The sequence below is a fragment of the Nyctereutes procyonoides genome, unplaced genomic scaffold, assembly GCF_905146905.1.
Source record: "Nyctereutes procyonoides isolate TBG_1078 unplaced genomic scaffold, NYPRO_anot_genome, whole genome shotgun sequence".
Classification (NCBI taxonomy): domain Eukaryota; kingdom Metazoa; phylum Chordata; class Mammalia; order Carnivora; family Canidae; genus Nyctereutes; species Nyctereutes procyonoides.
In genome coordinates this window covers 50,020,528-50,032,589 of record NW_026575126.1, presented here as the reverse complement: position 1 = coordinate 50,032,589, position 12,062 = coordinate 50,020,528, and the positions used below count along the sequence as shown (strand labels likewise).

The following is a 12,062-nucleotide window of genomic DNA, read 5'->3' as shown; positions in this document are numbered from 1 at the left end:
ACCGAAATTGATAGCCTGACACAAGGAGAACCAAGAGGAGAAACAAAGGCCTTTACCACAATCCTTGGTGCCTTTCCATTTCTCTAATTCAGAGCCCATCAATCCCTCCAGACTCACCGGGCTTGGAGAGGCAGAAACGGTTGACTCCTTTGGAGAGGTTATAAATCCCCACGTTCTCAGGTCCATTTCCATCCTGATAAAATTCCTGAGGGACCAAAGCCAATACAATGACTTACTAGGGGAGATGGAGACACCAAGATGATTAATAATATTTCTGTTTCTGAACCAGTCATCTGTTTTACCCATTTATCATTTGAGCAGTTGGGTGCCACAGGAAAATTAAAAACCTTCAAAAACTTCCCACGAAAACATGCTCTTTTTCATTTAATCAACTAATATTTATTGAGCACCTGCTATGTGATAGACCCAGGGCTGGGCCTTGGTGGCCGATGTGGCTCCTGCTCTCAAGGGGCTTATGTTCTAATACGGGAAGACAGAAAATAAATGTGGTCCACAAAGAAATTATATTTCAGCTAATAAGTAATAGAGCGGTGGGCAAAATAGCCAGGGAAGTGGGATAAAGCATGAGTATGGCAGGAGCTTCTCAGCTGGCCAGGCTCAGAGTAGGACCTCTCCTGAGTAAGCAATACTGGGGTTGCAGCCTGAATGACAGAAAACCAACCATGTGTAATGCCCAGAGAAGATGCAGCATTCCACGCAGAGGAAAGCACATGTGCAAAGGCCCAGAGGAGGGAACGAGCGTGGGGTGGAAATGGAGAGAAGGCTGGAATGCCAGGACCCAGGCAGTGAGGTGGAGAGAGAGGGAGGAGGCTGGGGGTTAGGGAAGGGCCTTGCTGGCCAATGTTATGGAATGTGGATCTTATCCTAAGGGAACCAGAAACCTGCTAAACAGTTTGAGGAAAGGAACAATCTCCTAAATGTCTACCACTTACTCTCAACTGGGTTTCAACGAACCCATCTCCTGGAGCAACACTGCTTGTTGAGTATTTGTGGTGTGGTAGTTAGAACAGCTGACTGGCAGCTGAGACACCAGCAACCACTCCGCCAAGTGTCTAACATAAGCGGTGGCTCAACTGCTGTTTGCCTCAGTTTCTCCACCAGAACCCAACAATGACATCTACTGTTGCATGAAGCCAAAAAGTTCTATAAAACTCACAAAGGGTCCTAGACAGGCCTACACACGTGTTCTCTTTCCTGAAACCCACATGGCACACTGCCTATCAGGGAGACTATATCAACAAGGCAGTAAGATGTACCCGATCCGTCCTTTGCCCCAGAATATACTAGAGAAAGTGACTCAGCGGGACCTATTAATAATAATAGCAGCATACGCCAAGGAAACCAAATACATAAGAGATTTACTTAAACTTCACTACAACCCTGAGAAGTGGGTATTAAGATCCCAGGGCTATAAAAACAATGTGTTCTACGCTACATCAATGGCTTTCCCAAATCACTCATCAAAGTTAGAATTTAATGCAGGGCCGGGACATGAAAATCTCCCAAACAAAGGCATCTTTCTATGGAGGGATTTTAAAAGCTTCCTGACTATGCTTTCCTGAATAGGGGGGTGAGCGGAGGGCAGAAAAGGAAATCTGACTTAACTATGATTATAATATTCTTGGCATGCTAGTACCTTCCCACTTCCCAAAAGACCTTATAAACAAGAGAACTCTCAGGAGTCACACATACCAGAGTGATTGCGTGAGAAAGGGAACATCTCAGCATGTAGCCCGTCTGCCTAAACTCAATTGTTGATACATCCTCTTCTAAAACTTCCACCTCTAGACTCTTGTTCTTCCAGCACCAATCTTCATGCATGATGCTTACTGGAAAAGCCACAACACAGACACACATGGGCATAATGCATATCACCTCCCTGAGTAAAAATTATGATGACTTAATTTTTTTAACATGTATGTCATACACACACACCCACACACAAACCAGTAATATTTAAAACTAGTTTAAGTATTAAAGAGAAAAATGAAACCAGTGATCATTAACATCAGCAAGAAAGAAATTCAATGGTGTCTAAAGAGCACGCTCACAAGAAGATATTTAGGGATCAGCATACTTTTCCTGTAAAGGGCCAGACAGTAAATATTTTCAACTCTGCTCATCATGCAGATATTCAACTCAGCCTTTGTAGCATGTACGCAACTGTAGGTAATACAGAAGCAAATGGGTGTGGCTGTGTTCAAATAAAACTTTATAAAAACAGGCAGTTGGTCCCCCCACCATAGTTTGCCAACATCTGATAGAACAGAAAATATAATTCCCCAGATAAAACAGCCTATCTTCTAAGCTATTCACTGCCAGCAGCTCCAAAATGAGCTTGGAAAAAGCAGAAATAGAGCCAATGGGTGGCTTCTCGAGAACAGCAGGGGAAAGAGAACTAAGGCTGGCCACCTGCACCTACTACTTACCAGGCACTGTACAAACTATTTCATTTGTTTTGCACTCTACAGAAAGACTGTATCACTCCTATTTCAGAAGAGGAAACTGAGTCTCAAAGAAATCAAGTGTCATGGTCACACAGCTGCTCAGTGGTGGAACACATCAGTGTGATTATTTCGTGCTCTCTATTCAGGCATTTAGAAATAAAATGGCACAAATGAGGGCACCCTCTGCAAACAGAAGACACGTGCGCGTTGTCCTGACAAGGTGGCAGTGAGCGCATGGACCACTGATTCTTGCATTACCACCCATTGCTAAATAATGCACATTCAAGGTCAAGGGGCAAGGAAGACAAGTACGCATCTGGGATGCAATTTGAGAGCTGGGTTTTGGAAAGTTTAGAAAAGACAGGAAGTACGTGAGGGCCACAAGATGCTGTCTTTGGTTCTTACTTTTGTATTTTCCGGGGAGCACGCTGTCAAAGGTGAAAGTCATTGAGTTGACCTTGCCGGAGAGCTGGAGGCTCCGTTTCTCGCCCTGGCGGCTCAGGGACTGCAGCGTCACCAGCAGGTCACCGCAGGTATCTGCAGAGAAAAGGCAGGAGGGCCTTGTTCGGCTGCCCTCATGAGCCACAGCACTGCTGTGAACCCCCCACCTGTGGGCGCTGCTGGCCACGGCATACATCCTGAGGGGCGGTGCCAGCAGACTTCCTCTACAGCCATCATGCATCTACTGGGTTCTGAGAGCCCTCCCCTGGGGCAGGTCATCAGTACCAAACAATGGAGCCACTGATAGTGAAAGTGACCCTGTTATTTATCCAACATCTCGTGCCAGTCGGAGAAGGCAGGAGAGGGACCATATTACATAGCACCTACTAACCATATTACAGAGCACCTACTAAGTCAGATGTAAGGTGAAACGGGGGAAAGAGTATTGATGGAACACCAGCATAAGCCAGAGAAAAAGAGAGAAAAGAAAGATGACTGAGCTTGGCTGAATGCCCACTTCATTCCAGGCACAGAACTGGGCCCTGTCATTGTAATAATATTACTCATAATAGCTCTTACATGGCTCTTACATGGCTCTTGCTGTGCTCCAGGTCCTCACACAGGCCCTAATATGCTAATTCCTTTGATACAACCACCCTGTGAGGCAGGTACTGTCATTACTTGCATATGAAAGATGAGAGAGTCAAAGCACAGAGAGGTTAAGTAATTTGCTCGAGGTCACACAGCAAGGGTGCAAGCCCCTGCAGTCTGGTTTCAGACTCTAGGGTGTTAACATCTGGGCCACAGTGCCCAACATGATGGTATTAAAGCCTCACTAAAACCCTCTGAGAGCCATAGTATTCCCATTCTACAGAAGAAAAACTGAGGCTGGGCAGGTAAATGCTTACTGTCTCATAGCTGGTAAGTGACAGAGCTGGGAAAAAAGCAACCCATGTGGTTTTTTTAGGAGCCAAAGCAGAAATAGTCCAAGAGAAATGTTTCTAGTTGATGCCGTGTGGCACTCAGAACCGTATGCGATATGGATTCTAAAACTACCTCCAGGCGTGGTTTTGGCATTCACCTTTAACGCTACCCACCAGGGAAAATCTCACCAAAATCCCACCTGTTTTCGCTTTCAAGTGACATCTTACCCAAACAAGAGACTTTCCCAGAAACTGATGCCAAGAACTGCACAAAGGCCACGTCCATCACGGGCCTGTCAGTCACAGTGAGAGGGAAAGTCTGAGGCTTCAAGGTCAGCCCCGCTCTGGTCTCTGCCTCGGGAACCATCACCTGCAAGGACACACAGGACGTCAGTGTCTGCGTCAAGGCGCGGCTTCCCCGGCCTCCAGGGCACCAGAACATTCCCTTGGGCCCAAGGCTAAATACTTGAAGGAGAGAAGTTCACTTCTGGGCCTGGTGTTATAATCACAACAAATCCCCAAATAGGCCATGGTGAGAAACCGTGTTTCTACTCAGATACAGAAGAACTAGCCTTCAGCCCTGTCACGAAGTGCATGAAAGTATAGCTGGCATCACTCCCCAGGGGCACATGGCTGTCATAGGTCACCTGTACACTGGGGGGAAACCACATTAAACCCCAGAATTTCTCCCCAGTGGCTTGAGGTCACTCATAACGTAAGCTAGGAGTCTGTCAATGCTACTGCATGTCCCCCTGGCAGAAAGAAGCCACTTTCTTCTTTTTTGCTTTTTTAAAAAAACATTTTATCCATTTATCCCTGAGACACGACACATAGGCAGAGGGAGAAGTAGGCTCCCTATAGGGAGACTGATGCAGGACTCGATCCCAGAACCCCAGGATCATGACCTGAGCCAAAGGCAGATACTCAACCACTGAGCCACCCAGTGCTCCTTCTTTTTCCTTTTCTTCTGTGTCCTTTCTTAGGCTAAGAAAAGGGGCTGGGGAAGAGGTGGTCCCCTAAAGATTATACTCCAAAGTTGCTCTTCCTTGAAAAAGACCTTTATGGTTCAAAAGGGCTTCCAAAGGCTTGTCGATGTGGCCAACTTCACAAGAGCTGGCTACCTGGTAGAGGAGCTATGAACTCGCACACCACACTGTTTGGTGGGAACAGGGAAACCAATCTCCTCCCACCCCATCTCCTTCAGGGGGATCCCACTTGCTCTGGAGAAGAGCACAGGCACAGGGGGGCCCTTTCCAGCCTACCCCCCTCCGCCCTTCCTCAGGGAGGAAGAGTAGCAGCTGGCTGGACACATGGGAGACTGAGCTCCAATGAGACACAGTCTGGCAGGTGGGCACAGCCATGGCACCGAGAGGCTCAGTGGGCTGACCCCTGACTCTGTCTCGTCTCTTGCCTGCTGCCCACAACCGTGCTTGGGCCTTCACCCTCACAGTGAGACCCCACGCCAGGGTATCCCCAGCTTCTCTGCCTGCTGCAACGGGAAAATCAGCCATCTTCAATTCTGGGCGAGGTGGAGAAACACCAGCTGTATTTTGGCCTTGGGTGCCAGCAGCCATGCACCTGCCACTAATAAAGGGTTAATTTGGGGACTTATGGATGTTCTAGAGTAGCCAAAAGCATGAGATGGTGGAGGTGTGATTGGCAGCCTGGAACTAACTCCTAATAAACATCGAGACTGGAAGGAAGAGAAGCCTGTGTATCATTTCCAGACTGGGTGCCTGTCTGCTCTGTCGTGACATGCAGGAATATAAATACCTCATAATAAGAAATGGGGACTAGAAATGCCCCTACTGTTACCCAATTTGGCTAATAATAACCCTTTAAAAAAATCACTGTTTTTTTTCAAATATCTTATATAGAATAAAACTCATCATACCTGGACTTTGTAGGTCCCTGGCTTCGCTTTAAAACAAAATGATCCATGGGCATCTGTCTCCACGGTGACCAAAGACTTGTCCTTGTCTTGAGACGACAGGACAACTTTGTATTTACTCATCTGCTTGACAGTGTCAGGGAAGCGAATGATTGATATCTGGCCACAGACACTGAACCTGCAACAAGGGGCCCATTCATTCCAGCATGAGAACTCAATTAAAACAGGAGAAAGGCAGCCTCCCACCCAAACTGCACATCCCTCTTCCTGCCCCACTCCTGGCGACAAGTTTAACCCTAACAGAGAGATAGAAAAGCAGCCCAAATGACTCCAGTTCCAAAAAAGCAACCTTTGGAAGGAAGGCTGAACCCCTCCCCGTGTGAGGGAAAAGGCACAGCAGAGGTCCACAGTGGGGCTGATTGTGCATTCTGGGGGACATGTGCCACCCCCCACTGCAGAAGCAATTTTCAGAAAATCTGTAGATGATAAAAATGTTTCAGGTAAATTGGATCATTGATGGTATAGCAGCCCTAGACAGAGAATGTGGGCCAGAGCTTAAATGCAAGGGCTGTAAGCAGCCCTCCAAACCCATGGCACCAGCCACGTGAAACAGGGCAGGGTCCCTGAAGACGCCTTCCTCGCCTGTGATTATATATAATTCGTGCATAAAAGCGATCGAGGAGATGGGAACAGAAAATGTAATTAAGTTTAAAATAATTACAAAGCTGAAACTGAATTCCTTAAGAGCTAGGAGCCACAAAATCGACTTAAATTGAAAGGCTCAGGATTCAGGTCATGGCTCGGATTGGAGGTTCTAAATGAGCAGTGCGTGCAGTGCTGGAAAGTGCACCCAGAGAAAGGCATGAAAGGCGCATCCCCAGGCTGAGAAAGACCATCATCCTTAAGTGCCGTTCTTCACTTTTTTAGCAGTCGACCTGTTAAAGTGTAATAATGCACCACAGCCGAGGCCATGATTGTCTCCTCCACTGACTAAAGGTTGTATTTTTGAATCAAGAGTCATTTTGGATAAAAATCAGTTGATACTTGTGACAGAAAGAGAGTCAGAAAAGGTGGCTGGGAATGCTGGATAATTATGGGGGTACATTCGAGGCTGGAACACCCCCCCACCCCACCCCACCCCTCCCCGATGCAAATAAAAAGTGGTAGAAAACAACAAAGTGGTGGCAGACTGTGTGTGTGAAATACAATAATGACCACGACCCAATCACCTCTTTAGAGCAAAGTGACCAGCCTGCCACATGAGCTCACGATCAAGAGCAGCGGGCGAGGAACGAGGGCCCACGTGCCAAGTCCAGCCAGCAGCCTGCTCTTGCATGGACCATGGGCTAGGAATGTCGTTCCCACTTTTACTTCCATTCTTTTTTTTTTTTTTTTTTTTTGAAAGGAGAGGGAGAGAGAGGAATCTTGGACTCCACGCCCGGTGCAGAGCCCAAGACAGGGGCTCGATCTCACCCTGAGATCATGCCCTGAGCCAAAATCAGGAGTGGCTCAACCAACTGGGCTCAACCATACTTCTGAAGGGTTAAGAGGGGCAGAAAATCAAAATAGTAATATCCTGACACATAAACATCATATGGAATTCACATTTCATTGTTCCAAATAAAGATTAACTGGAACACAGCCACGCCCATCCATTTATGAGCTGGTTCCGGTGGGTTTGTCAGAGGCCACATGGCCCAGGAAGCCTACAATATTTATTCCCTGGCCCTCTACACAGAAAGTGTGCAGGTCTCTGATCTAGATTTGAAGGTACACATTTTGGTTCTCATTTCCCTCTTCTGGGCATTTCAGAATAAAAGGGCAGAAAGGGAATATTGAGGAGTTATTCTTAAGGATCTATGTCATAGTCTCTTGATTTGTGTACACATCCCAGGAAATGTCACCTTATTCATCCACGTTGAACTTCTCTGCTTCTCCAAGTTTTAAATATTCTAACCATCCAACCTGTTTTTGCTCATTTTCTCAAAGAGAAGTGGCCAGTTACCCCAAACCTCAAATGTATATTGGCTTTAGTTAAAAAAAAACAAAAACAAAAACATAAAAAACTGAACTAAAAAGCTGGTAGGACAGGTGTTTTATTATACTGAAGCCCTTAAAAATTGATTTGTGTCACAAAATTTCTTCATCAAGATTTATGGATAAAACCTGGGAATTCTGGTGCATTGCAAGATAACTATAGTCTCATTAGTCATTTGGACAGAAGCCAAAGCATTTCCTTCTCAAATAAATTGGGATTTTTTTTTTTTAAAGTAAGAAATAAGAATGAATTAAAAGGCAAGTGTGCTATGGTGACCCAAAAGGAAAATGAATTTTCCCAAATATGCTCAAGGATATCATTTTTCTTTGTCCCAAATATTCCACTTGAAGGAAAAAAATAAACATAAATATATTTCTCCATTTCCATGAATAGCATCTCTTCCATCTATACAGTTGTTCAAATAAGAAATGTGGGACCTCAAGAGCACAAGGCCTGCTGACTCCCTCCCCACAGTATCTGTCAAATGCACTACTCTCACCCTTCCTGATCGGCACCCGGATGCCGTCACCACCACATCTCCAGACAACTATCACTGCCTCCAATCGAGTCCCTCCACTCACACCCTGGCCTCCCTGCGATCCTGTCTCCACATAGCAGCCAGAAGAGAAAACAAAAATTTTTGTTTTAAAAATGCCCTGATCCCTCTCGCTCCCTTGCTGAAAACTCTCAACAGCTTTCCATTGCATTTGGGGGGGGGGGGCGGAGAGCCCACCTCCACAATCCAGCTACATGCTCTCCAACCTCACCAGCTGCCTCCAGCCATGTTGGCCACCTTCCAGAAAGCTCTGTTCCCTCCCCTCCAGGCCTTGGAACATGCTGTTCCTGCTGCCTGGGAAGTGCTTCACTTAGCTAACTGCTACTCCCTGGGCTCAGTGACCCAGTGCGAGTCCTCTCAGTGTCAAGCCCCTCTTCCCTGCATACCTACCAGAACTTACAATCACAAGTTACTCAGTTCAAACCTGTCTCCCCAGTAAGATGAAATCCTTGGTTCTGTCAATGCCAAATGAGTTCACTGCTACACACCAGCCTCTGTCACCGCACCTCACCCAGAGTAGCTGCTCAAAAATGTTTATGAGGGAAAAGAAGGCAGGCTGTGAATCCAAAATGATTTTCTAAGCTCTAACGCAATGATGTACAGGGTTCCCACAGGTGATGTACTTCCCAATCACTCATTTGTCACAGAATCCCTGACCCTGACCCCCACCTGTCTACAGAAGTTGTCGCTGACATCTCCTCAGTAACCAAGTCAATGGAGCGTGCTTTCGAGGCTCAGCTCCTGAGCCTCCCTGACCGTCAGGTTCGACCTCACAGCTACAACCCACTGCCTGGATCCTCCTGAGGCCACCCCTCGGACACCGGCATTCCATCTGGGGCCTGCTCTTCTAATTCTACTTGCTTTTTACACATCTAGGGTTCTGGCTGCTGCCTGGCGGGGTCTCCCTGGGTTACAACCTGCCCAGGCATCTGCGCAGAGCGCCACCTGGTGGTCCTGCTCAACCCTCAGCACCTAACAGGCTCCTCTCCCTGCCCACAGCCATCCTGCTTCTCAAACTGGGAACTCCAACCCGACCTTGATCTCCCCCTAAGGCAAGCCCCCATCAAGTCTGCTTTCATGCTACTTGAGCCCCAATCTTTTCCCCTTCATAGTCATCCTTCACTACTGCCGAGGTGCCTCTCTGAAAACAAAAATCTTTTTTTTTTTTTTAAAGATGTTATTTATTCATGAGAGACACAGAAAGAGGTAGAGACACAGGCAGAGGGAGAAGCAGGCTCCCTGTGTGGAGCCCGATGTGGGACTCGATCCCAAGACCCCAGCTGGGATCACGCCCTGAGCCAAAGGCAGACGCTCAACTACTGAGCCACCCAGGTGTCCCTGAAAACAAAAATCTAATCATGTCACCTCTATGCTCAAAATGGATCACTGGCCCCCTGACCGTGCTGGAGAAAGCCTCATTCTTCCAGTGGGGTGTCCAGAGGTCCTCTGAGATCTGTCCCTCCAGCCTTGTCACTCTCTTTGGCCTGCCCAGCAACACCAAGTCATAAGCTCCCGGCTACAGACACTGTGCTGTTCTAGACTGAGTGCCTTTGCTCCTGCCACCTCTCTCCAGGAAGACCCTGCCCTAACTCCATTAAAGTTACAGTTCAGTGAGTATCCAGTGCTATCTCAGAGAGAGATGCAGCTCCCCCATTCCAGGGGTTACACGTAGGTGAGAGAAGGATCTGAGATCTGACTCCAAGGCCCAGGTTCTTTGCACCACATGGTATCACTGTAGGATAAGACCATACAGATTCAACTACCAGATGTCCCCTCTCATACTCGCAGTAAGTACAGCAAAGCAGGAAGAATGGTCGCAAAGACTGGAAGCATCTCACAGCAAACTTTCTCAAACAACTATACTATCTTCCAAAGTCCTCGAGAGTGAAGCCATGGAAGGTCTTGCAGATGTGAAGTCAGATATAGAGAGATCTTCTTCTAACTTAGACTCATTCTAACTTTGAAGCAAGACAGTTTTCCCTAAGCATCCACATATAAGTAGCACCTTCAGTTTGTAAGACTTAGCACTAATCTTCCTCGGGGGGTCACTCCTCCCCGGCCCCACCTGAATTTCTCACAGGTGACTAAGACCCCATGTGGATCCCTGGCAGAAACACACAGGCAGATCAAAGGTAATTTTGTTCTCCAACGTCCACACAGGCACTTCCAGACCCAAACACAATGACCTCACCCTGTGGCAATGATGTCAGCCAGCTGAGGTGTGTTGGGTGCAATCTTGATGGTGACGGTTTCAAAGTAGAGGTGTTCCTTCTGAGCGTGGATCGTGTACGTCCCCGTGGTGATGTTTTCCAGGCGGAATGAGCCATCAGCTTTGGTTTTGACTATAAAACAAAAAGATGCAAATAAAAGATGAGGCAAAGACAGCTGTCCAGCCCCTCTTGAGACAAAAAGCTGGCATATTTTCACAGCACCATTAAGATATTTTCCCTTCCACTTCTCTCTGGGATCAAAATCCAGCACTGGCAAACAGTTCTGGGGGGTCAACACAGCTGCCGACCTTTGATTTGGTTATTCAGAGTGACTACGGCCTCTGGAACGCCTTCGCCTTCGGGTCCGTTCAAGACCCTCCCAGTGACAGAGAATCCCATGACGTGGAACACAGGCTGGAAGATGAAGAATAGGAAGAAGGTTCGCATGTGCCGGAGTGGTAAGGCCCTCCTTGTCCACTCACACCAGCGCTCAGCACAGCCATGGGTGCAGGAGTCCCAAGTCCCAGCCGGGTCCCAACCCGCTCCCCCGACGCCTGCTGCTCCCACATCTCTGCATGTTCCCCGGGGGTCTGTCTGCTTCTTACACTCTGGTCACACTGATGTTTGTCAAATAACTGAGTACCAAAGATCTACAGGCTTACTTCCTCAGTTAAAGATCACAGAGTCAAACTTGAAAGCCTCCTGCTCCCCCCGTCACCACATAACACTTGCTCCCGTCCTGCCTCCTCCCCTCCAGATGCCCCCAATATGGTGAACCACATCACCTCCAGTCTTCCGACCTCAAACCCCAGCGTCACCTGGGACCCCCTCCCCACACTCCAACATCAATCCATCCTATGCATCCTACCCCTGCCAGGTGTCCTGTCTTTTCCCACCATAACCTGAATTCAAATCTTGGTTCACTCCACCGAGGTCACCTTCCGCACTCACTATCACACCCTGTGCTTGATTTACATGTGTCTATGCTCCAGCTCGTGAGTACCATGGTTTTGCTCTCCCTGGAGTCGCTATGTTCCAGCCACCTTGATCCCTGGGTCCTCAAGCTGACTACACGCATGCACCACAGGCATCCCTCCCGTGGACCTTTTACACCAGCTGCCCCTCTCAGCCTGGACCATTCTCTCCCACCTCTGGACAAGATCAGGGGGGAAGCTCCTCCTTCTCATCATTTCAGTTTCTTTTTTTTTTTATTTTTTTTAAATTTTTATTTATTTATGATAGTCACAGAGAGAGAAAGAGAGAGAGGCAGAGACACAGGCAGAGGGAGAAGCAGGCTCCATGCACCGGGAGCCCGATGTGGGATTCGATCCCGGGTCTCCAGGATCGCGCCCTGGGCCAAAGGCAGGCGCCAAACTGCTGCGCCACCCAGGGATCCCCATCATTTCAGTTTCAACTCAAGCCATCACCACCTCCAAGAGGCCTTCCCTGACTATCCATCCCATCTCAGGGGCCCCTGCCCCTGCTTTCTACCCCAGCCACTCACTGTCTATCACACTAGCCTATTTCATTAGCTT

At 47.8% G+C, this 12,062-nt stretch overlaps 1 protein-coding gene across 1 annotated transcript in view; it reads right to left on the bottom strand.

Annotated features, from left to right (window-relative positions):
- LOC129519502 (BOS complex subunit NOMO1) overlaps nucleotides 1–12,062 on the bottom strand; it is a 56,703-nt gene that overhangs the window by 27,609 nt on the left and 17,032 nt on the right. Inside the window, exons 10-16 of the mRNA XM_055340053.1 lie at nucleotides 10,836–10,941; nucleotides 10,509–10,659; nucleotides 5,727–5,901; nucleotides 4,061–4,202; nucleotides 2,874–3,005; nucleotides 1,714–1,850; nucleotides 118–205 (exon numbers count right to left, since the gene is read on the bottom strand). Coding sequence (XP_055196028.1) covers nucleotides 118–205; nucleotides 1,714–1,850; nucleotides 2,874–3,005; nucleotides 4,061–4,202; nucleotides 5,727–5,901; nucleotides 10,509–10,659; nucleotides 10,836–10,941 — 931 coding nt within the window. The remainder of the gene's footprint in view (nucleotides 1–117; nucleotides 206–1,713; nucleotides 1,851–2,873; nucleotides 3,006–4,060; nucleotides 4,203–5,726; nucleotides 5,902–10,508; nucleotides 10,660–10,835; nucleotides 10,942–12,062) is intronic.